Here is a 26,966-nt window from a genome sequence, read left to right on the forward strand (position 1 = left end):
CCAGCAGGGCCGGCTACAAGCAATGGAGACGCTGCAGATGTCACTCACCGCTCGGTCCTACGCGCCTTCTGTGCCTTGGCTCCCGGCCCAGCGGAGGATGGGGCCTCAGTCCCAGCCGCTGGAGCTGTATTGAGTGTGGTCCGGTGGCTGGCTGCTCCCTGCAGCCCTGCGGCTCTGAGGTCCGTGACGGTTGGTCCCCCGCGCACACTTCCTTCCGAAGTGTGGGCAGCTGTGTGGCATCCCAGAACTGCTGCAGTAGTGTTCTGGCAGCAGGTAAGACTGTTTGGCACATTTCATGTGTTGGAAGGGGGCCGCGTTTCCTCTGCTGCTGGCCAACTGCACTTCTGCCACTGTAGCCTCCCTGCTGAGGCCGGTGAGCTGCAGATGACATGGTGGGGAGGAGGGCATGCTTCCCTCTGCTGCCGGCCCAAATGTTAAAGGGGTTGTCCCGCGAAAGCAACTGGGGTTATACACTTCTCTATGGCCATATTAATGCACTTTGTAATATACATCGTGCATTAAATATGAGCCATACAGAAGTTATTCACTTACCCACTCCGTTGCTGGCGTCCCCGTCTCCATGGATCCGTCTAATTTCGGTGTCTTCTTGCCTCTTTAGACGCGCTTGCGCAGTCCGGTCTTCTGCTGTGTGCTCATGCCGGAGAGCTGGTCTGCGCGTCATCATCGTAGCTCCGCCCCATCACGTGGTGCCGATCAGCCAATTAGGTGGCTGTATCGGCAGTGGAACGCAAGGAAGGAGAAGACAATCCATGGTGCACCATGGGAGAAGACCCGCGGTGCACCATGGGACAAAATCGCGGTGCATCATTGGGAAAGGACCGGCGGCCATCTTTAAAAGAAGATGCAGGTAAGTGATTTTTTTTTTTTAAATAACTAACGGAATTGATTTTAACGGGGCAGAATGCGGGGGTAAGTTAAAAAAAAAATATTTGGATTTCGCTGCGGGACAACCCCTTTAACATTTAATCACGGGAAGGAAGGGGCACTCTGCTGTCAGCCGGCCACCGGGGAAAAGGCTTGAAGCTCCGGCTGCGTGCCTGCAGCAGGGGCCGTTGAATGTTGCGCCTAATGACCCTTTGCTTAGTGGGCTGCCAGGACCTACAGGGCAAGCACATGTGCAGCCAATCACGTTCAGGGGGTGTCACCCCCCGTTCAATCTTGGCTCCACCAGGACTTCCTGGTGGCCTCAAGATACACGAATACCGAACCTGCCTGCAGGGGGACACAGTAATTCCTGCCACAGCTAGGCCTCATGTCCACAGGGAGAGTCGGATTCTGTGGCGAAATTACAGACCCTGCGTGCCTGTGCAGATAGGTGCCGTCCACACAGACCTCTCTTCTGCTGGGACATCTGTACTGCGGATGGTCCGCACTGCTCGCCGTCGGACGTGCGCAGTGCAGATTTAAAGGAAAAGAAGAATTCCTGCTTTACCACGGAAACCGTGGCCTATCCGCAGTGCCAGCTGTGGGCAGGCCCGCAGATCAGATAGCTTTCATTGACTTGTATGAAAGCTGTCTGTGTGGGATCCGCACTGAAATAGAGCATGCTGTGATTTGTTTGGACCAAAAGTTCATCAAAACAAATCCGCATGCTTTAATTCCACTGCAGACGCTCATGTTTTTCTAAAGGCGGCTTGAACTGCACCCGTGCTGATTCCGCAAGTCAATTCCGCCCGTGGACATTGGGCCTAACTGTGAATAATCACATAGCCCCAGTCACACAGTTATATTAGAGCAGATCACATCTCATTCTTTTGACTATATACCTATGCTCTGTAGCTTATTTAGGTGAATATAGAATGTAATGGTAATTGAGGTCAGTTGCACACAGCTGGATTTGAATTGCGGAATCTGGGGTGGGCGTACACCCCCAGGTTCCGCAGCAAATGCCGTCCGTAACATGCTATGGAAAAGCACTTTTTCGTGCACACGAGTAGAAGTCAATTGTGATTTTCCGCTTGCGGAGGAAAAATCGCAACATGTTCTATTTTTGTTCATCTTCTATTTTTTGCGGAAAGGTTGCGGGACCCGCGTCTTCGCCTAGCGACGGCACGGGTAAATCTGTACCACGCATCTCCGACGGCAAGCCGTCTGGAACATCCACAGAAGAAGAAAACAAATAGGTATGCTGGGTCATCGTCCAGGCACAGTCATGGCCAACCCGGTCATGTGCAGCTAGCCTTAACTGTGCAGAAAGAAATAGTATAACCACTGGTATAGCTGTGCTGATGCATCATGGGATAGATACGAATGAGAAAAACCAAAATTTCTGTCTCAATATGGTGCCTTATGATCATCAGACGGGGCTGCACTGCAGGGAAGTGGCTGGAATTCACAGAGGAAACCTCCACAGTGTGACAAGCAATCACGTAAGGAGGCAGGCATTAAAACATGTTTTTGTTGGAGTGGTCCTTTAAAGAGAATCTGTCAGCGGGAACATGCAGTCCAGACTGCAGGCAGCACATTACAGAGCAGCAGCAGGAGCTGAGCGGATTGATGTGCAGTTTTTTGGGGAAAGGTTGTGTGCAGTCATTCATAGATAGCTGTCAATCACTGATGTCTCCGCCTACTGGCAACTCAGAATGAGCAGAGATATAAAGCAATAAAATAGAAGTTATACTGAATCTTTCCCCATAGAACTATATATCAATCTGCTCAGCTGCTCCTGCTCTATAACATGCCTGCAGTTTGGACAGCGTGTTCATACTGACAGACTCTCTTTAAGGCCCCCTGTCCATGGCAGCGAATCACGCCGGCTGAAGCTTTCCATAGCGTTGCTATGGAAATCGCTGGCCCTGTGTCCAGGAGCAGAGAATAATTGCGATTCTCTGCTCGCGGCCGGCAATTCACAGCATACTGCGAATTGTCACGATGCTCTACGGTCAGCCTATCTGTCAGATAGGCTGATCTGCGGAGAACCGTCTGCCGGCTCCTGGGCGGCTCCTGCGGCTGAGATTCACCGTGGGATACCGCAACGCCTGTGGACAGGGGGGCCTAACTGTCATTAACTTCTGTTTATAGTTATGGAAACAGTATGTTTCTGCTACTTTGTTGTTTCCGTAAGTCCTGAACTTGGCTGAATGGGGGAGGGGGGCAGTGGGGACCAGAAGCAAAGACTGGTATGGGACCTACATTTATGGGACCCTCATGGCATTTCCTGTGGCTGTGCTATGAAACTCTCATATGGACATAATAACAGTCAACATAAGTTAAAAGGGTTGTCTCGCGCCGGAACGTTTTTTTTTTTCTTTTCCATAGGCCCCCTGTTCAGCGCAGGACAACCCCAAAGGATATGTTAAAAAAATTTTTTTATTACTTACCCGAATCCCCGCTCTGCGACGTCTTCCTTCTTCTTCCTTCACCAAGATGGCCGCCGGGATCTTCACCCACGATGCACCGCGGGTCTTCTCCCATGGTGCACCGTGGGCTCTGTGCGGTCCATTGCCGATTCCAGCCTCCTGATTGGCTTGAATCGGCACACGTGATGGGGTGGAGCTACGCGATGACGTGGAGGGGGCGGAGCCAGAATGCCGCTCGTGCCTGGACCTAGGAGAAGGGGAGAAGACCGCACAGCGCAAGCGCGTCTAAAAAAGCAAGAAGACATCAGAATTAGACGGATCCATGGCGACGGGGACGCCAGCAACGGAGCAGGTAAGTGAATAACTTCTGTATGGCTCATAATTAATGCACGATGTATATTACAAAGTGCATTAATATGGCCATACAGAAATGTATAACCCCACTTGCTGCCGCAAGACAACCCCTTTAATATCGTATGTAGAATGGCTAAAAACATTGTAAACTTTACCTCTTCAGGTGAACGTGAATAGTAAGAGGTGATGCCATAGTGTTTGTATCTAATGTGACTAAAGTATTGGTGACAGGCTTTACATATTTTAATTCTGTGATGCAGAAGTTGTGATTGCTTAAATAAAAACTATTGTAAGCTAAATCTGTATTATGCGAAACACAAGAGGGTCCATGAGTCAATAACTATAAAAAAGAAGACATTTCAGATGTCCTTTTCATGTTTCTGAAGCACTTGAATTGATTTGTTTAAATTTCCGTTCCTTTCTTTAAATCATGACACTTTGTTCCCTCCTATTTCTACATCCTCTATTTATATCCTTCAGAAACTAGGAGCATTTCCTTTGAGAATTTAGACTTACAAGATGAGGCGGTTTACTTTTTCTTCATGTGACAGTTGTTTCAAGGGAAATCTTTACTAATGATGGCCATATTTTAATTATCCATTTAAGAAATTGATTGTGCATATGCATAATGTATCTAGTAAATGAACAGTTTCCTGATAGACGGCAGACCATAGTTCCAGGAACTGCTGATGTGTGTGTTTACCATACTGGTGCGATGTTAGATAAATTCCCTTTGTATTACCCTGCTTTATTTAGACGCACTGATTAATTTTACTGTTGTAGACTGTAGGCCATATCATGTATATGAGGGAAATGTTCATTGGGCTTAGGATGCTCTAATAAAAGGTGCTTACCTTGTTGCTTTTCCTTCACAACCGCGCTGCTTTTGTATATTTCCTGTACCTTTACCCTCTCTGAAGCGGTGAAGTGAAAGCTCTAGTAAATAAACATGTCTCCTTTTGTAAATGCATGAGGACAGCTGACTTTACGTTACTGCATGAAATAAGTTGAGTGTCTGCAGTTTACACAGATATTTCCTAATGCTGATACTTAGCACGCCATTAGTGCGATAACTGGTGAAATCCAAATAAAGAAAGTTGAAATACAACAAGAATGCATTATGCAAAACTTTCACTGACTTTTGATTGCTGCCTTTTGGTCCTCTCAGGTGTTTGTCTCCGAATAGCTCCGCTGGCCTGCGTGTATGAATTTACATCTGACATCGAAAATACCGCAAGCTCGTGGCATTTTTTTTTTCACTTTAATTCTGGAAATAAATGACATTTCAACACAGTGACTTTATTCATTTGACATTTGTAACATTTTGTAATGTCAAATGAGTTCTGTTCATTTAGTAAAACTGATCCTTGGATAATTATATATTCTAGGTGTCTCTCTATATATCTAAAAGGTGAAACCATATCACATGGCTATTAAATAAGTTTTTGAAAAAGCTCAGTTACGGTATATTCAGTTTGCCACTTTCATATGATGTTACATTGACAGTGAGTCAGATTGGTCAATTGTTAGTGCGGTTACCTTGAATGTGTAGGATACAAATGAGCCCAACATGGTAGACTAGTCACAGACCGCAGCATACCAATTGTTTGTCCTTCGGTGCAGCCCTCCCCAGAACATGTAATGTTTGGTGCGCGAAGAATAATAGACAAAAAATAGTTTTCTTTGTTTGGGTTTGAACCCTTAGTTAAACTGAAGGAAATTCCTAATAAGGGTTCTGCCGGGTTTGACAGAGGTCTGGCGTCTGTGCTGGCAATTTTCCATTATCTCTGGGGAACATCTGTGCTGCCAGTGGCTGCTACAGGGAATATGTAGCATCTCATTGTCAAAGTTGCCATGGACTGTATGTTAATTACAACTGGCTTACGCACCGCATGGCTGCATCCATGGCACCAAAAGTTATAGGCCCGTTAAAGTGCTTTGCCCTCCTGACACATTTTACTTAAGTGAATAGCTGTTAGGGACTGGCATCAGTTTGCTGTTTGTAGCACATTTCATTGTCTTTCAGCTCCACATTTTACCAGTTTTTGTGACAGAAAATATCAAAGTAAAAAAAATGTCCACATGGAGAACTAAATTAAGATACTTCGAGTTGTGGGGTGACAATGACTTCCTTTTAAGGACACCATTTCCATTCTATCTTCCTTGCTGTTTTTCATTTTGCATTATTAAACAGTGAATATACCCAAACCTCCAGAGACCACATGGTAATTTTTGCTGTGTTAACATTTTAATCAAAAATGTAATAAAGGCTAAATAGCACTGCTGCTCCTTCTTCTTTAACTTCACTGCATACTTTTTACATGACTCAACAGCAACTCCGTGTACCACCGTTCTAACAATAGATTTTCTTTGTTAGAGAAGAACATACAAAAGAAAATAAATCACTTACTTATTTTTTACATTTTTCATCACTTTGTGGCCAACTGGTACAACTAAAGATGTTCTATTTTCACGGCCCTATAATGGAATGAATAATGGTTGCAGACAAGATTTGGTTTTACAGGGAAATCTATAGAAACCAAGCAAAGATCAAACTATTTATTATATGGACTGATTAATTATACAGTATAAAAGAAAGATAAAATGGTGGAGCTCCCTGTCAAAGGATTGTATGATGCATAGGGATGTGGCAACGGTAAGGCAAGTGCCAGTGGGTAGTGATACCTATTGGCGCTGGCTGAAAGAGCTGCCAGCTCTGGTGAATGCCAAATTAACCAGAGGAAGCATAAAATAGCAAGAACTAGAGCTTAGCATAAACTTTCTTGGAACAAATACAATTCAAAAACCTGATTCATCTGTTTATTGAAACATGAGCATAACTCATTTCGAGGCAACGTGCCTCTTACACAGACAACAGCTGGACCGTATATGGCTGTGGTGAGCATAAGAAATTTAGCGGTATACGGAAACTTCTGGCAGGTATGTAAAATTGTATAAATTCCAAGAAAGTTTGCTCCAAGCTCCAGTTTTTTGACTCCTAATTTATTACACACACATTTATGCCTTGATAATAATATGACGATTTGCTCTTTTTGAGACACTGACCCAGAAACTGTCAGACTCTGGAGCTCTTCAAGACAGGTTCTCCTTGCGGAGATCAAGCTGGTATAGAGAGTCTTACAGGCCATGTTTCCTGGGAAAAATATGCAAATAAACTTTCCTCCAGACCAAAGAAAACTGTCTCTCTAGTGCCACCTATAGTTATCTACCCTGTAAGCATTAATCCCTCAAGGGCATAGCCTATTTTGGCCATTAGGACACAACGATTTTTGGGGGATATTGACCTGTACTTTTCAAAAGCCATAACTTTATTTTTCTGTTGACATGGCCATTTGAGGACTCGTTTTTTGCATGGCAAACTGTAGTTTTTCATTGATTCCCTTTTTGGGGTCCATATACTATATTGTAAAATGTTTATTAATGTTTTTTAAAGGTCCTGGAGAAAAAAACACAAATTCTGCCATTGTGTTTTTTTATTGTTTACAGCATAAATGACGTGAAATTTTTTATTCTGGTCTGATTATAACAATACAAAATTTATTTATATATTTTATTTTTAGACTTTCCGCTTTTGCACAATAGAAACCCAAATAATTATTTGGGTTTTTTTTATATCTAAGTCCCATAACTTTTTTATATCCATAGACTATGCTCCTTTTTTTTTTTTTTGTGGGATGAGCTTTAGTTTTTATTGGTACCATTTTAAGGTACATATTGCTTTTTTGATCGCTTTTATTGTGTTTTTGGAGGCAAAATAAAAAAAAAAGCATTTTAGGGGATTTTTAATGTTTTTTGCCGTGCAGGATTAAACGAAGTGTTCAATTTATTATAAAGTTATTATGTATATCATGATGCGAAATATGTAGGATTTAAAAAAAACAAACAAACAAACAAAAAATATATATATATAACATTTTTTTACACTATTTTAATTTTTGACATTTTTTATTTTATAAACCCTAATAGCTCTGATCTCTATCATAATGCCTTATTTCTTACAGTAGAAATCACAGGCCATGGCATGCTTAGACGCAGTATCTGGTGTTCAGTTGCCTGGCAACCTATTGCGCATTGCCAATGACCTCCCAGAGGGCACGCGATCCCTATGTGAATCCTTTACATGCACATTGATCATGGCATGTAGGAAGATCAACAGTGGGGAACTTTGTTCTCATCGATCCCTGCTGTTGCAGCAGGAGACCAGCTGTCTGTAACAGCCGGCTCTAGCTGCGGGATGGCGGGGGCTCCGAAGTTTACGTCCTGTTACTTTAACTACCACCCTGCCAGGATGTAAACTTACGTCCTGTGGCATTCATTTAAAGAGACTTAAAACATGACTAGGGTTATCACTGAAAATGGAGACACCATTCACTTACAGGGTAGATACCTATAGGTGGCACTAGAGACACAGTTTACTTCCTCCTTGTGTAGCACTCATGTATGGCTGTGTGGAATAGGGGCTCTTTCACATGAGCGTGTGCGTATTTCTTTCAATTAAAATATGCAGATTCTCTGCGTGTTTCAGCCTATTGGCAGTTTTTTTTATGCCTCTAAATACACACAAAATCCCACTGATTTATTACGTCAATATGCATGTATGTGAAAAAGTCCTAAGTCTGAGCTGCAATCACCAGCAAACAACAATGTATATGCAGCAGAATATTTAAAGATATAGCATATATCTATAGATATATATTTGTACTTGGTTGTTTCCGCATGACATGAGTATGGGATTTTTTTACAAACGTCCTTCAGGTGCATGAAACGGATTTTTGCCACAGGAATTTTCTGCAGAAGTCTATACATAATCAGTCTATACATAATTGTACAAGGGTGTGCTTTCAGAATTAATTATAATTGGATGATCAAAACTACTGGTAACAGTCCAAGTCAGCCCTCCCACATTTCTTTGCTTCGGTTAATAGAGAGCTTTGGATCGTGGACAAACCCTTAAGTTACTGCTATAAGGGCTCTTGCACACTTACGCTTTTCTTGCACGTTTCTTTCAGGTGATTGTCAATTGGAATTTCTAATGTTAAAAACGCATCGCAAGTTGGTGCTTAGCGATTTTTTTAACATTAGAAAGTCCCATTGACAATCACGTGAAAAAAAAGTGCAAGAAAAACGCAAGTGTGCAGGAGCACTAAGGTTCATTTTTGCTTCATACTACTCTACGTACCACATATACACTGTAGAGCAAAGGACATCATAAAAATTAACTCTTTGCATGTAATCCTGTATTACACATTTTTGCATTGTGGATAGCATAACATTTCATAACATTGTGAGTCACACTTATGTGCGTGGTGACAAGGCCGGCCGCCTATAGAGCATTGGTACAGCATATTATACTGACATTGCACGAGTGAGCTTGGCCTTACGGTTTTCCTATTCCATGTTTCCCGCATTCCTGAATAGTAGTATAGCTGTCTAAACTGATATCATTGTTTTGAAACGGTGAAATTGGTGCTGCTTGTGACCCTTACTTGCCTTCCCAGAGAGCACTTCAATGCAGAATAAGAGCTCATAAGGGAGAGTTTTTACAGCCCCATTTATTGTACGTAAACAGAATCACTGCTGTAGTAGCAGCAAGAAAAACACATTAACACTAAATAAATTAATTTTATATATATTAACGTTACAATAAATGTTAAAGAATTGTTTCAATCCAACCATTCCGTACCCAAAGTGAGCCTTGCAGCCGTGTCGTCAGGACCATTGTCTTCAGAAGAAGCTGACAAAGGCTTGTTGCCTTCTACGTTCCTCTAAGGGTAGACGGAGCTTACTAAGCAGGCTTCTATTTAGTAGGCAAGGGCAAGCAGAATTTAATAACGGTCCTGGGTCAGGAATGATGTTGCTTTTGTTTTCTATAAACAGTTTGTGCTTTAGTACTCTACAGTGAAGTGTTGACATTGACTGACTGTATCTAAACTGAATGATGTTCTGGCTTCATTCACACGGCCATATTGGGTAGAAAGCTGCATGGATTACGCACGCTGTCATGCATAATTTGATGTGTTTCTTTTTTTTTGTAATTCCCTCATGTCTCATAACGGCATTGTGTATGCATCACCCATATGCACTGTATTGCGTATGGACAATGTTGCATACACTTCCCCTAGAGAACATTAGGGCTGTTCATGCATGATACGCGGTGAAATAGACCATGCTGTGACCTTTTTCATGTGCGTATCTACACAAAACAAACACACACTAATGTGAATGGATCAATGAAAATCAATGTACTTTTCACGCGGGCAGGTGTAATATGCGGTGAAATCGCCTAGCAACAGCGCGGCACAATCTGTATTGCACATGCGCTCCAGCGCAATACAGATTGGAAGAACATCAGACAGGTATGCTGGGGTCGCCGACCAAGCACAGGGTCTGATTCCACTGCGGGATCTCGCATGCGGAATTCGACCCAGCCGTGTGTAGGCGGCCTTAGTGATAAAGTTCATGTTGAATTAAATTGTTAGGCTGCTTTCACACGTGTATGAAGGCTCAGTCAGGGTCTAAACTGCTATAACATTGGAAAAAACTGATGCATTTTTCTGCATTGATTTACATAGAGTTTTAAAAAAAACAAAAAACAGGAAAGTAACTCTGCAGACTGCGCTATTTTTCTGTCCAAAAAAACAGAAACCTCACAGAATGGAAGCAAATGGAAGCTTTTCTATTTTGTTCTCCATTTTTTGAAACCCCATTGAAATCAATGCAGAAAAAGGGATACATTTTTTTTCAGTTTTATTTCAGTTTCTCTTCTCCAAAACCAGAGCAGAGAGACGGAAACCCTGAAATTAGCCCTAACGCAAGTGTGAAAACAGCCTTAGGACAGGCTCACACAAGCATGTGGTAAAATGCAGCTTACCGCGCGGTGTGATCTGGCTTATCACAGCAATTTTTGACTTGTGCATGACAGTGTATCTCATGCATTTTATCATGCGCAGTCTTCCTTGTTTCTTTTTTTTTCATTTTCCTGCTCTGTCGCTTAGCAATGTTGTATATAAACGCATATAAATGTTATTGCATATATACAATGTTTATTACGCGCCCATAGAGAACAATCACGCGGTGTAAAGTACAACATATTACGTTCTTTTTTGCTGATATTATGTGCAATGTATATATGCAAATGTAAATGGGTCAATGAAAATCTATTTACTTTCATTGACTCCATTCACCATGTATTATGCGACCGTAATACGCTATTAACCCCTTAAGGACCAGGCTGTTTTGTACCTTAAGGACCAGATACCTTTTAGGGATTTTACCCATGTGGTAGTTTTATTGCCCTATTTTTTTTCCCTTTTAGCTACCAAAATTATTTCTGCTGCGTTTTTTTTCCGTGACATACAGGGCCATTTTTTAAATATCTTTTTCACTGACTTTTTTTTCAGTTTATTAGTTTTACTGGGGGTAAAAAGCTAAAACAAAATAATTTTTTCAAGATTTATAGTTATTTTTTTTTTATTTAGTGTATTTATGCTAAAATCAAGTATAGGAACTGGTTCCTCATTTTGTTTCGGGCGTTTTGATATATAATATGTATGGTTTTGGATTACAGGGCGCATACAGCAACGGTTTTGGTTGGCGTCTGCTTGGGCTATTTTTTTTATGTATATATTGTTTTATTCTGTAATTTTGTTTTACTTATTTATGTAATTATTGTTTTTTATTATGTCCCTTATGGCATTATATAAGACCTCTTGGGGGACATTCAAATGTTTTTTTTTATTTGACACTTTCCCACTGTAGCTGGGGCATCTATAGGACCCCCAGTTATGGAGAAAAACATCCCCTGTAGTGACATTAGTCACTGGCAGAGCTAATGAGGGTCTGCGGGGACCCTGTAGCTCTGCTGTGCCAGAGGTTACCCGGGAGTCAGTGATTGCCTGCTCGCAAACTGAAAGAAAGAATTCCACTTTCACTTTTTCAGTACATCGCACTCATTGAGCACTGTGTACTAAATAAAGTAGGAGGTAAAAAGGGTTAAACCCCACTTTTCCCTCTTCCTGCGGGTTATCAGCTGTGACTGATAGCTGACAACCCGTCCTGCTTCTGATTGATTGCAGAAGCAGGAGGCTTTAATCCCCGCCGTAATTTTACATACGGCTGTATATTTTCAGTGCTTGGTCCTTAAAGGAGATGTCCCGAGGCAGCAAGTGGGGTTATACACTTCTGTATGGCCATAATAATGCACTTTGTAATATACATTGTGCATTAATTATGAGCCATACAGAAGTTATAAAAAGTTTTTTACTTACCTGCTCCGTTGCTAGCGTCCTGGTCTCCATGGTGCCGACTAATTTTTGGCCTCCGATGGCCAAATTAGCCGCGCTTGCGCAGTCCGGGTCTTCTGCTGTTCTCTATGGGGCTCCGTGTAGCTCCGTGTAGCTCCGCCCCGTCACGTGCCGATTCCAGCCAATCAGGAGGCTGGAATCGGCAGTGGACCGCACAGAAGAGCTGCGGTCCACGAAGATAGAGGATCCCGGCGGCCATCTTCAGCGGTAAGTATTGAAGTCACCGGACCGCCGGGATTCAGGTAAGCGCTGTGCGGGTGGTTTTTTTAACCCCTGCATCGGGGTTGTCTCGCGCCGAACGGGGGGGGGGTTTAAAAAAAAAAAAACCCGTTTCGGCGCGGGACATCTCCTTTAATCGGTAAAATTACGCTCTTGTGAGCCTGTCCTTTCACATGAGAATATAATATTGGATATCAGTAATGAGCAAAATACTGTTCTAGCCCATTGGACAACTGTAGCCGTCATTAGCACATTTCTAGCCATGTGGGCAACCTAGCTTCTGTTTTTTGTCTAATTTTTTCTTGTAAATGTGCGTACAGCCTAATCAGCTAATATATACTGTTACTGGGGTGATCCAACTCTACTTACTGTTACTGGAGTAATGCAACTCTACTGAGCTTCTTACTATCCCATCCTTTTACAGACTGCAGTTAAAAGTAGTCTTAATTCCATGCGTGGGATTCAGTCAACAGATTTAAAATAAACTATGATTGTCTGCAGTTGGAAACAAACACATGGTGAAGTTTTGCTCTTCAATGTAGCAATAGTAAGATATTGCTAATATAACTGTACATTAGCAAATTGCAGCTTAAAGTGAGTCCGTTATGACATACGGGCTCATCTAACTATTACACTATCTTGCGTGGAGACCAGTATAGTTAAGAGTTGCGGTGTATTCCTCTACCCCCCCCCCCCAACCCACCCATCCTACCCATCCTCACCAGTAGCAGTTTAACAGCCTTCTTTCCTATGCACAAAAACCAACAGAAGTCCAATCAACGCCAGTGGGCGATGGGACCTTGCAGCGCATGAATCTGGCACACTTCAAGCTAACAGCACAAACAAAATGATTGGCACACCCAGATCTCTGACAAGCAGGGGTGATCAGAGACAGTAGGGAACGCTATTAGGATTATTTGAATAACTCGGCGCAGCAAAAGTTTTTTTTCCATTAGGTTGTAAATTTTAAATACATTTCTGCACATGACATCCTAACTACAAATTGATCAGTGGGATAACCCTTTTTAAATTATATTTGATTGTGTGTATATGCAGAGAGAGAATTATATTCTATTTATATAATATCTCAAAAAAGCCTAGACAATTGTACAATTTGAGATTTTTTAACATTTTCTTTCCTCCTTCTTACAGCTTGTGGACGTGGCTTTTATAAATCTTCATCACAAGACTTGCAGTGCTCTCGATGCCCAGCACATAGCTTCTCTGACAGGGAAGGCTCATCTCGTTGTGACTGTGAAGATGGTTATTACAGAGCCTATTCTGATCCATCATATATCGCATGTACAAGTGAGTTCATCATTTAAATGACATTGCTTAATCAACTGGAAAGTTGTCTTACATAATTTGGCATCCCATGTCTAAAAATGGCAAGTCTTCATTTATGCCTAATATTAACTAATAAAAGCTGCCACATTGACATGGAAATGAAAGAAGCAAGTTCAGTTGCAAGCAAAGTGTGTACTCAGTGGAGACTTTTGTATACTTTTGTTTGCCAAATAACCACATTCTTGGGTAAAAGGTTCACCATTAATAGTGTCTACACGTTTGTTTTTAGGGTTATCACTAGAGATGAGCGAGCGTACTCGGAAAAGCACTACTCGCTCGAGTAATTTGCTTTATCCGAGTATCGCTGTGCTCGTCCCCGAATATTCGGGTGCCGCTGCGGCTGACAGGTGAGTCGCAGCGGGGAGCAGGGGAGAGCGGGCGGGAGAGAGGGAGAGAAAGATCTCCCCTCCGTTCCTCCCCGCTCTCCCCTGCAGCTCCCCGCTCCGTGCCGGCACCCGAATCTTCAGGGACGAGCACAGCGATACTCAGATAAAGCAAATTACTCGAGCGAGTAGTGCTTTTCCGGGTACGCTCGTTTATCTCTAGTTATCACATTCAACATGATGCCAAGTATAACAAAATATGCTCAGGTGGATTTAGGACAAAGCACTGATATAGCACTAAAAAAAACTTTGCACCATCTGGGATCAAAGCTTCAGGTTATTTGTTTGATATTCACTCATTGTCAAAAAACAAAATCGAAAAGCTAGAAGGAGTTGTTGGAATCGAACTAAACTTTCTATGTGTGATTGTAACGTTGATATAAGTAAGTGATTACAATATCAGAGCAAAAGGGTAATTTATTGTGGAAAACTGACCACTTGAAGGGAGGCTTTAGTACCCTGCTGTACCGCCTCTAGCTTGGATACAAGATGTGATACGGGCGGCCATGAAGACATACAGGTTCAGTATGGTACACTGTGGCATATTGATCCACATTTGTCGTAACTAAGCCTCCAGATCGTCCAAATTCGTAGGTGTTCGAAGTTGGTGTCCCAGATGGTCCCATACATGTTCTACTGGCAATAAATCTGGCAACCAGGCAGGCAACAGAAGTATGACAATGTTGTGGAGACATTCCTGTGACATCCTTGCTGTTTTGGGCTGAGCATTATCTTGCTGGAAAATGCCTTTTAGAAGCCCTGCCATGAGAGGAACACATGCAGCTGCAGGATGAATTGAACATATCACTGAGCTGTCATTGTTCCTCATACCACTATTAGGTCTAAACGAGTGTCTATGCGATGGCCCCCAGACAATCACACCAGCAGTAGGGGCAGTGTGCCACTCCACAGCAAAGGCAGAATTGAGGCGCTCACCTGTAGGTCTCTAGACACGGCCATCAGCAGTGCCCAAGTTAAACCTGGATTCGTTGCTTAGGACAACCTGGTTCCACTCTGTAGCAGTCTAGTTTTTTGTTAACAACACAACTGCAAATCGAGGCAACGGTGGGTGGGTGTCAAAGGTTGTACACGTAATGGGTTTCATTAGACCAAATGCCCTACAGCCAAGCACCTGGAAATTATTCCGACAGACACAGGGGCATGTAACGATGGTGCCACCTGTTTTTGAATGACGGACAACTAAATAGTTTGAACTGCTCGTGCTTGTTGGACAATTAGACCATGCCCCCTACTGGTGGTCTTTTGAGGGCGTCCTGAGCCCAGTCACCTTGTGTGCATCCTGTCACACATCCACTTGTCCCGACACCTCCTAATAGTCTGGTCAGAATGGCCCAGGTGGTCGTAGTTCATAAATACGACCATCTAGTTTCTCACATTCCAATAATACACCCCCTCTCAGACTGCTCATGGGGGAAATCTCTTTGATTGTGTAGTAGAGGCAAGTAGCCTCTGAGAGCCTTTCGATATGACTAGGGAGGAACCACTTTGAGGACCTCAGGTGGCAAGACGATTGATCTAATCACTCCACAACGCAAATTATTTGCATATCTGCCTGAGATGTAACTGCATGCTGAGCTTTGGAGCAAAATGACAACTCCTTCTAGGTGCTTGTTTGTTTATTTCCGACAGTTTGTCTGCCCGTGACTTTTTTTTGTTGGGTATACGTTAGCACCCTTTGCCTCAAAAGTATTTTTAAAAAACTACGGAGTTAACCTGTAGTAAGCCCCCCCACCCCATACACTCTTAAACTGGCCTTCCCCCCTAAGTTACTACCAGCTATTCTTTCCAACCATGCCATACACAAGTTGATTGAATCTCACCATAACTTCTTTATCTTAACAGTAGTAAATCTAAGAGCTTGTACACCCTGATTAGAGATGAGCGAGCATACTCGTCCGAGCTTGATACTCGTTCGAGTATTAGGGTGTTCGAGATGCTCGCTACTCGAGACGAGTACCACGCGATGTTCGGGTCACTTTCATTTTCTTCCCTGAGAAATTTGCGCGCTTTTCTGGCCAATAGAAAGACAGGGGAGGCATTACAACTTCCCCCTGCAACGTTCAAGCCCTATACCACCCCCTGCAGTGAGTGGCTGGCGAGATTAGGTGTCACCCGAGTATTAAAATCTGCCCTCCCGCGGCTCGCCACAGATGCCTTCTGACATAAATCAGGGAAAGTGCTGCTGCTGGTGCTGCTGCTATAGGGAGAGCGTTAGGAGTTATTTTAGGCTTCAAGAACCGCAACGGTCCTTCTTAGGCCATAGAAATCGCAGATCGCACCTATGTGCGATCTGCGATTCCTGTTCTCTTCTCTATATGCGCTCAATGGGGCCGGCGGCAGCAGCGCCGACCCCATTGAGAACATATAGAAGACAAATCATTCTTCTCTGCCACAGCTGTAACAGCTGTGGCAGAGAAGAACGATGTTTGCCCATTGAATTCAATGGAGCCGGCAATACAGCAGGTTCCACTGAAAGCAATGGGCTGCCGGCGATCGTGGGATGAATTGTCGGGAAGGGCTTAAATATATAAGCCCTTCCCTGCAATTCATCCAGAAATGTGTTACAATAAATATATATACCGTATATACCGGCGTATAAGGCGACGGGGCGTATAAGACGACCCCCCAACTGTCACCTTATACGCCGGGAATACAGCGGAGCAAAGAATAAAAATCATTACTCACTTCTCCTGGCGTTCTGCGGCGCTCCTGCAGGCTGTCGCTCCCTCCTGGTCCCCGGCAGAGCATTGCTTTCTGGACACAGGGCTTGAAATCCCCGCCTCCAGAAAACACATGTGCCTTCAGCCAATCACAGCCAATGACAATGATGTATTTGCTCTCGCATCGGGTGTTTGCATGCATCAATGATACGTGCATGGGCCCTCAGCTGCATCAAATTATGCAAAGGTTTTCCTCCTGAGAATGGATAAAAACAGTCACCCTATTCTCTTTTTACATAATTATTGAAGAGATTACATTTACCGTAACACAGGGATCTTGTAATTGAAAAATAGCCTTGTTTGATTAACCCATTAGTGACCGCCCATACGCCTTTTGACGGTGGTCACTATTGGGCTTTATTGTGATGCACTGTCTTTTCATGGCACTGCATCAGAATAAAATTGTAGGGCTGGGAAATGTAATGACTATCCGTTTTCTGCTACCGGAGGTAACTGACAGCTTGGAGCAGTGACCAGAGGCTGCAGTGAGTGGTCCTTGGTCACGTGATCACCGTTATTCAATAAATCACGGTGATAGCTTAAAACAAATGAAAAATTGAAAGTTCTTTCTGTTTCATCTCTTCTCACTGTTCCAATCAGGAAAAGGAGGTAAAACCTAGTACCGGAGGCCTCCAGGGCTGTCCCCCACTGCCGATCTTCATCCCCCTGCCAGTGAAGTGCGTGCCCGTGACAAAATGTCGGGCATATGCGCATAAGCTTTATGCCAAGCTGTCTTTCGCAGAAGTTGGCACATGGCAAATACCAGAGATGATGGTCATTGGTCCCTAGTCAAATGGATTGCTGCAATACAACTATGACAGCGATTCATGTCATTTGTTTGGTAAACGCAATACAGGATTAGTGCTGTTTATTTCTCTTCCCTTACAGAGTGCTTTTCTGAGGGGAGAGAGATCTCATCCTATGCTGTTTTGACTTGGAGTTAAACAAAGTACCCCTCATCACCCTCCTCTCACACCCAGATCATCCCACTTCACCCACACAGCAAATAACACCCCTGTACACTTTTTTCTTCTTGCACAATTTATTTTGTTTGGTGGGTCGAAACCACTGTTTCTTTTTATTTAATTTAAAAAAAGATAGCAGCATACCGTCACACTGTTTAGAAGCATACGTCTACTGACATTTCTCAGTTTTTGTTGGTTTTTTTTTTTTCTAATGTCTGTTTCACCAGTTTTTTCTTTTCAGCTTATACACCATTCCTTACAAACAAAGTCATTGTAAATTGGCACGTAGGCTGTATACTGCAGAGCATGCCTACGCATGGCATTGTTCCAGCAGTTCTGATAGTGATACCAAAACTGTCTCTGAGGCAGAAATAAATTCTAGCAGTGACAACTTTAGTTTTACCTCTAGCCCTATTTTGAAGCAATTGTTGAGTCTTAAGAGGCTAGTAGTGTAGTACCTCCCTCAATGTGGAATTCTGCAGATTCATCCCCCCCCCCCCAAATTCCCCAATTTGTATGCGGTTATGGCTAATTTTGCTCCTTTAAATTCCTGTTCTTATTTATCAGGTGAGATCGTGGAATTAATTGTCCAGCAGACCAACATCTATGCTAGACAATATATTACTGAGCACCATACGGCCCCCTGTCCGCGGCAGCGAATCACGCAGGTCAACGCTTCCCATAGCATTGCTATGGAAAGCGCCGGCACCTGTCCACGAGCGGAGAAGCATTGCGATTCTCCGCTCGCGGTGGGCAATTCGCAGCATGCTGCGAATTCCCCCGATTCTCTGCAGTCAGCCTATCTATTAGATAGGGCTGAGTGGCGGAGATTTGGTGTCGGCACCTGTTCCCGGGCGGCGGCTCCCGCGGCGGAGCCTCGCCGCGGGATACCGCATCACCCGTGGACAGCCGACCTACCTCTGTCTATTCCAGACAGTGTCCCAGAAACATTTTTCGGAATCATATTGTTATCGGGTTTAGTAAAAAATAAATAAATAAAAAATATTCTATTCACTTATACTGGTCTACCAGTGCTGCTCATGCGACCCCTGTATTTGTGGCTGTTATACCCCGAACCTTCTTTGAAACGGTAATGTGTTTCTTCCATTTAACTGAAAGAGAAGTCCACCCAAGAGATGACCCTGCCTATGATTGATTAAATAAATTGAGACCCACTAAAAGAATCCTTACTAAATTTATAAACCCCTGAGAAAAATATGTGAGTTGATTAGTCCCTGATGAGCTTCAAAGGCTGGCTATCCTTACGACAGCTCATCCCATCGAAACGCGTCAAGTATACCCTATAGTTTTTGAATGAATATAAGCAAAGCAGAAGGAAAAAATTATGATTTTCAGTTTTTTGGAAAATGTGTAATTTTAAAGACACATTTTTTTGTGCAGTACACATGTGAATGATGAGTACAAGAGGTTACAACTGCAATTTGTTTGTAAGTATGAAGGCAGGAACCGACACCTTAATCTCTCAAATTGCCCAGAAAATATTGGCATTAGTGGAAACATTTTTGAGAGCTAATTAGTGCCATTCTTGCACAAGTGGTACCATGTGTATAAGGGCAACTGCTATACTAGTGTTCCACTAGTCAAATCACTACATGCAGCAAATACAGAGGCCTACGGGACAAAAAAAGTGTCTGGTTTGTAGCAAGCATGGGAAAAGGAAGAACACCCGGTTTTATTTCCCCATATGCCTATCCCTACCAGGCCTCTGTAATTAGGAGAATCCAAATGATTGGGAACAGAAGGTTGTGTGAAAAATGTATCCACTTTATTACCTTGTGCTCATTTAACAGGACAATAATAGGAGAATGCATTTCAGTTCCCACGGAACCTTGATCACCTCAGCCGTATCATCATTTGACTTCTTTGAAAAACACTTCTAAATAAAAACGCACCTGATAATTAACCCTTTTGTAACCTTGTAAAAGAAGAATGCCTGCGCATACCAGTTCCCTTTGGAAAAACACCTGCAATCTTCATACTTTATGAATGGAAAGCAAGGATTCAAATAAATATCTCATGCAAATGTAACATTAATCGTAACATTATTTACAATCTGTTATCAATAAATTACTTATTATTAATTAGTTCTATAAAATTTCCAAAGAAATATAAATGCTTGTCTTGTTAATATCCACCATCATTTGTAACCTTATATGTTTGACATTGATTCAATAATTGATTAGGATCTTCTTTTGTTGTGTTAAACATAATGATCCATGATATAATTACGAGTTTCCAGTATTTCCAAATTTCTGTAATTAGGGAATGCCAAAAAGGAAATGGGGGAATTCTTTTTTGTTTTGTTTTTTCTGTTCAAGCATTCGATGGGGCTTGGAATTGATTGTTGCGTCCTGAAAGCCAATGGGTGTCCCCTCCATTACAGGGTTAGCCATGTGTTCAGTAAGCAGATTGGTGGTATTGCTGAACACACAAGAACCAGTTCAATAAAATTTAAGGTGCATCTCCCCAGTTTCCCCTGCTTTATAAAAAATTAAATAAAAACAATTCTTGAAATTAATTTTTTGCACCTGCTTATTTCACCCCTTGATGAATTCACAATAGGTGTCGTTTTCCAAATGGGGTCATTTTGGGGTGTTTTCTACCATTTTGGCAGCTTAAGCGATCAAAAAATGTACAATGGAGCCCAAAACACGTTAAAGCTAAATTTCTACAATGCTTGAGGGGGTTCAAAAAAGGGCAACTAAATTAATAACTTAAATGGAAGGACAAGAATACCAGAGAGGCTATCAAAATTGGAATAATTCACCCTAGAAAAAAAAAGGCAAGAGGGCATCCACTGCATCTAGAGGAAAGAAGGTTTCATCACCAACATAGAAGGTGGTTCTTTACTGTAAGAGCAGTGAGACTGTGGAACTCTCTGTCTGAGGACGTGGTGATCGCAAAATCGATAGAGCAGTTTAAGAGGGGGCTAGATCTCTTTTTAGAGCACTATGGCATTACAAGATATAGACATTAAATAACCAGAAGGGTTGTTGATCCGGGGATCTTCCGACTGCTGGACCTGGAGTCAGGTAGGAACTTTTCAAATGTTGACCCAGAGATTATTCTGACTGCCAGTATGGAGTCGGGAAGGAATTTTTCCCCCCATAATGGGGTAAATTGGCTTCTGTCTCCTTGTTTTTTTGGTTTTGTTTGTCTTCCTCTTGATCAACATGGGGTGTTGAAACAGGCTGAACTGGATTAATAGTTGTCTTTTTTCAGCCTAGCATACTATATTACTGTATTCAGTTCTGAAAGCCACTGGGTACTCCATTCCTTTGGACACCGTTGTGCATCCAGACATAAGATTAGGGCCACCAGGGGTTTATTTCTGAACTGGTAAACAGGAGTATCAATTTTGGGGTGCACATACTCCTTTTCATGTGCACTACACAAAAAACTGTCTTTTACAACACATATTTTTCTCCTCTGAAGTGCATTAACTTCTGGAAAAAAATGTGGGTTTAAAATGCTCACCCCCACCTCAATGAATACATAAAGTCGTGTATTTTTTAATATGGGGTCATTTGTGGGGTTATCCCATTCTGTCAACTATGAGCCTTTGCAGTCATGGCTTAGTGGCAGAGATTTGCTATCCAGCCTTGGTGGTAGATTGACTACAATGGAAGCTGTCCCACAGGATCCGCAGAGAAATGGAATATTCTGTGATACCTTCCTGCACGTGGGGGAAAAAAAAAATCAAATCCACATGTTTTTAATTGTTTTCCTAATGCATCCCTATGGGCGGCTACAGGTGCGGATCTCCCAGGCGAGAGACTTGCACAGCTTTTAGAATTAAAATCCGCCCGTGGACATTGGGCTTCAAAGGTAGACTGACAGCTAGAGCCTGAGCAGAAGCATGGTGTTCAGCCTTGATGGTAGACTTACAGCTAGGATTTGAGCAGCAGCGTAGTATACAGCCTTGATGATAGACTGACAGCTAGGATTTGAGCAGCAGCTTGGTATACAGCCTTGATGGTAGGATGATAGTATGGTAGTATGTAAGGCTGAAAAAAGACAGATCTCTATCCAGTTCAGCCCATGTTGATCCAGAGGAAGGCAAAAAAACATAATGAGGTGGAAGCCAAAAAAAATCATTCCTGACTCCAATTTGGCAATCAGAGTAATCCATGGATCAATAATCCCTTTGAAGTTAATAATTAAAACATATTGTATCGTTCAAGAAAAACGTCCAGACCCCTCTTAAACTCTTTTATCGAATTTGTCATCACCAGGTCCTCAGGCAGAGAGGTCCATAGTCTCACTGCTCTTACCCCCTAAGAACCCCCTTCTATGTCGGTGTAGATACCTTCTTTCCTCTAGACGTAAAGGGCGCCTTGTTACATTCACAGTCCTGAGTATAAATAGATGATGGAAGAGAGCTCTGTATTGACCTCCGATGTACTTATACATAGTTATTAGGTCACCCCTCAGCAGTCTATACTAAATAATCCCAATTTTAATAACCTCTCTGAATATTGTAATCCACCCATTCCATTTATTCCTTTAGTTAGCTACCTTTGAACCTGCTCAAGTTTTGATATCCTTCTTGAGTACTGACCGGTTCCAAACACTGCCCACGATATTCCATGTGTGGTCTAACCAGTGACTTGTAAAGAGGAAGAACAATGTTTTCATCATGCGCCACTAGACCTCCTTTAATGCACCCCATGATCCTATTTGCCTTGGTAGCAGCTGCCTGACACTGTTTGCTCCATTTTAGCTTACAGTTAACTAAAATCCCCAAGTCCTTTTCCATGTGAGTTGTTGTACCCAGTGGTTTCCCATGTAGTGTGCACTATGACATGTACCTTTTTGTCATCTGCAAATATTGATATTTTACTGTGCAATCCTGCTACCGGGTCATTAATAAATATATTAAAGGAATGGGGCCCAAAACCGACGCCTGTGGGTACCCCACTAATAAGGGTGACCCAATAAGAGTATGTACCATTTATAACCACGCCCTGCTTTTTATCACTTAGGGCAGCTATGCCACTATGTACAATCCGGAACTTAGCTCTACCCCCTTCCATTACAAATAGTGGTGAGGGGCGGGAGCTCAGTGCACTGCTTCCGGCTCTTCCAGCCTCCTCCTCCTGCAGAGAGGGACACCATATATCAGCCAGGCGTGAAAACCCGACCGATATACGGTCATCTGAATAAGCCCTAAGCCAGGTGCTTACCCACTTACACGCATTCTCACCCAGCATTTTTATTTTATATACCAATCTCTTATGCAACACAGTATAAAACACTTTGGAGAAGTCCAGATATACAATATACAATGCTTCTCCCCAGTCCAGTCTTTTTATTCTGCACCCCCAAACATTTCAGCATATAATGAGTGTAATTTGGGCACTTGTTGGATTTTTAGATAATTGTGTTCTGGACTACTTTATTGTAATTTGTTTGGCTCTGAATTTCTGCGTATTTGATTCGTCAATGTGTTTTGTCATACTTGCCTAAAAAATAAATGTTTTTTTTTTTTTCACTTTCATGTTGGGATTCCAGCTGCTTATGAGCGAGTATGTGCTAAATCATTATATTACCCTTATTGAAAATTTGTTTAGCACAGATTGTAAACATTAAATTATGTAGATAAAAAGTAGATGTTCCCTGAAGCTTGGATTAGTATCAGTAGGCATGGTTCCTCTTTTATTACACAAAATATCTTTTTATTATACCGTACTTTTTTAGGACTCTAGCCATTGGTGAAGCCTTATCTCTATAAACATATTTTAACTGTGAGATCAGAAAGCATAGATTTTTTTTTTCTTCCCAAGTTCCATAAAGTTTTGTATGAATGGTTTATAGTAGCATCAGTGTCTTTTCAGGTAAATCAGGCTACTGCAGCACAAATATGTATGTGGTATTCTGTTTATCGAAATAAAGGAATTTAAATGAAACTGCTGTAGAAATAAAGGAATTTCTCTCCTATAGTGAGCAATTTCAATTTCACTGAAGGCTAACACTAGAAAAAAAGGTAGACTAGTAAATGAAAAGGCTGCCTTGACTTTTCTGTCACCAAAAGTGTTTCCCCATCAGAACTAATTTATAAGGTGTTCATTTCACACATTTCATGTCTAAGCAAAGCCTACCAGCCACATGCCATTGCTTCTATTCTTTATATAATAGCTTACAGTTAAAAATCTTTTCATAAGCGATGCAGTTTGTTTAGGCAGTCTCTAAACCTTGGCCATAACCTATCTTCCAGCAACCTTTTAAATGGCACTCATAGTAGACCATATCGGGCCTTGTTCGCATAGTGTTGTTTTGATGATTTTTATTTATTTTTTCAACAAAAAGGCTAGATTTGAAAAAATTGGTGGTATATGGAAGTCGCTCCATTATGCTTTTTGTCTCTTTTTGGAATCCATTCCTGATTTTTGCTGAAAAAAAGCAGACAAATGGATTCTTCTACTTGCTCTATATGCACAAAAGCTGGATTTTAAAGGGGTTCTCTTGTAAACTAGTTATGCTTTATCCTTAACACAGGTTATCAGTCGTACCTTGGCAGGGGGCAGTCGCTCAGGAGCCTCGACAAACAACCCTATGCGGAGGTCAGCACTCTCATGCACTCAGCTGATTTCTGCAGGAAGCTGACCACTCATTTCTTACTGTAGTAGCTAGGCTTGATATTACATCCATTCATTTCAATGGAAACTTGACTTGCAATACCAAGTCTGGCCACTGCAGTAATAATGGAGTTGTCTGCTTTCTGCCAAAATTGGCTTAATGCATGAGTGCACTGACCTGGCAAACCGCTGTTCGGCAGGGGTCCTGGTTGGCAGCCCCCAACTGATCTACTATTTTTTATCTGTCTTGAGGATAGGTCATCTTGTTTGCAACTGGAGAACCCTGAAAATACATTATTGTATAGCTAATTTTTTAGTTTAGACCAGTGCCATGCCAAATGACAATAAAGAAACTGATAACATATAGGGCTTATATTATGGCTTTGTATAATGATGTTGTAATATATATATATTATTCTTATAATTTAAATGTATAATAATGTATACTTTGATTAAAGGCTCTCATTTTCTTTTTTGAAGGACCACCTTCAGCTCCACAGAATCTAATTTACAACATCAACCAAACAACAGTGAGCCTAGAATGGAGTCCTCCAGCGGATAATGGTGGAAGGAATGATGTCACTTATAGAGTTATATGCAAAAGATGCAGCTGGGAGCAGGGGGAATGTGTGCCCTGTGGGACTACTGTGGGATATGTGCCTCAGCAAAGTGGATTAATAGATACATATATAACTGTTGTGGACCTTCTTGCACATGCCAACTACACCTTTGAAGTTGAAGCTGTAAACGGGGTTTCCGACCTGAGCCGTTCTCAAAGACTGTTTGCTGCAGTCAGCATTACAACTGGTCAAGCTGGTAAGTGATATTTCAGTAAGGTATACCTTATATAGTGAGTAAATAATCGATTTGGCAATTAGCATATTTATCAATAATCTCCTTCTGCATATAGCTACACTATAGCAGAAGGATCCAAAAGGGCTAATTAATCAATGCATTTAATTAACATAGTTCATTTTTAAAGAAGGTGTTTGGACTGTAAGCCCTATGGGCACAGATATTCAATGACTAGCATCTTTCTGTGTATGACTGTTAACAGGATTTTAAATGAATAAAGGTGGTTTCACATCTGCGTCTGTCCCTCAAGCTTTGTTTTTTGTTCTTTTTTTAATTAAAAAAATGAAGCACATTGGATGAATAGAGAGTTTACATTTTTTGACTCCGTTCAGTTCGCTTTCAGTTTTTCTGAACATAAAAAAGTGCAGCTGCAGCATTAGGCTGCTTTCACACGGGCTACAAAATTGGGCGATTTTGTTACAGTTGGCAGTGCTAAAAAACATGTTTGTTAGGGCTTATTTAGACGAATGTTTATCGGCCGGGTATTCACGCCGACCGATATATGGCGTCCCTCTCTGCAGGAGGAGGAGGTTGGAAGAGCCAGGAGCAGTGCACTGAGCTCCCGCCCCCTCTCCGCCCCTCAGCACTATTTGCAATGAAAGGAGGTGGAGTGGGGGTGGAGCTAAGTTCTGAGAGGAGGTGGGAGATCAGTGCACTGCTCCTGGCTCTTCCAGCCTCCTCCCCCTGCAGAGAGAGACGCCGTATATCGGTCGGCGTGAATACCCGGCCGTTATACGGTCGTCTGAATAAGCCCTTAAACCCATGCTTACAATGGGTTCCTTCACATTAGCGATGTTTTCACTGATGCTATGTTGCTAGAAAAAAAATTGTGTTATGCTATCTCTGTGCGATGTGCTATTTTTTTGTAGCCCATGTTTCCCTATAGAGCCTCCTTGTTTATCGCATTGCAGGAGCTTGCGATTTTCGTTCAATGTGATACCTTTTTAACATTAGAAACCTCTATTAACTTTCTCGCCATAAAATTGCAGGCAGCAGCAATGCAGCGGGCGACTTTTCACAAGAAAAAGCATCACTGATGCTACAAAATCGCGTGTACAAAGCTGCAATATTGCAGCGATTTTGTAGCAGTGATATTGCTGTCACCCGTCTGAAAGAGGCCTTATTGTTCCCGTCAAAAAAACAGCACCTTTCCCTTTTGTTTTTTGCATTCAAGTCAGTGACAGGGGGAAACAAGCTGAAGGGCTTTTGTCTGCCTTCATTGTTGAACAGATCCTTTTTATCAGTACACTGCCAAGCAACACAACAGGTGACCTGGGAGGGGGAGAGAAGAGCAGCTGATGAGGCGGAGGGAGAAGCCCAGCCATCACCCACCAGCCAGGAGTGTGTATTGTGTGCATTGTACTGGCTTGGAGAAAGAGCTCTGGCAGACATATCCAATAATCAACTACTCCCAAAAAGTATTCACATGCATGTATCAGTTCTGCTTTAGCTTGTAATCAGTACAAAATTCAGTTAAAAACTGATCAGTTTTATAAGGACTCCAAACGCAGGTGTGAAACCAGCCTAAAATAATGTAACCTCTTCACACAACACTATATATCAATACGGAACTCCTTCTGCTTTAAAACATGTTGCCAGGATTGCGTATGGTATCCTTTTGAAACATTGTGACTTTAGTAGTTTTCTGTTTTGTTGCTACAGCTATTTCTGAATTGTTGGTTAAGTGAATGGTTTGTTGTAACTTACATCTGCCTCAAAGATGCATAGACATCCGTATTAGCTCCCATGTATCACACAGCAATGATAGAAGCTGGGCAGAAGGACAGGTCTGCCAGTGTGCTGGGAGAAAGCCAACATTTGCCTTTTCTTTCAGTTGATTTGTGGATGTGTCCCTGAGG

At 42.2% G+C, this 26,966-nt stretch overlaps 1 protein-coding gene across 4 annotated transcripts in view; it reads left to right on the forward strand.

The window, feature by feature from the left end:
- EPHA7 (EPH receptor A7) overlaps window positions 1-26,966 on the forward strand; it is a 241,376-nt gene that overhangs the window by 63,532 nt on the left and 150,878 nt on the right. For all 4 annotated transcript variants that reach the window (XM_066608353.1, XM_066608372.1, XM_066608363.1 and 1 more), the window contains exons 4-5: window positions 13,370-13,525; window positions 24,733-25,068. In XM_066608353.1, coding sequence (XP_066464450.1) covers window positions 13,370-13,525; window positions 24,733-25,068 — 492 coding nt within the window. The remainder of the gene's footprint in view (window positions 1-13,369; window positions 13,526-24,732; window positions 25,069-26,966) is intronic.

Source organism: Eleutherodactylus coqui, chromosome 1 (assembly GCF_035609145.1).
Source record: "Eleutherodactylus coqui strain aEleCoq1 chromosome 1, aEleCoq1.hap1, whole genome shotgun sequence".
In the NCBI taxonomy this organism is placed as follows: domain Eukaryota; kingdom Metazoa; phylum Chordata; class Amphibia; order Anura; family Eleutherodactylidae; genus Eleutherodactylus; species Eleutherodactylus coqui.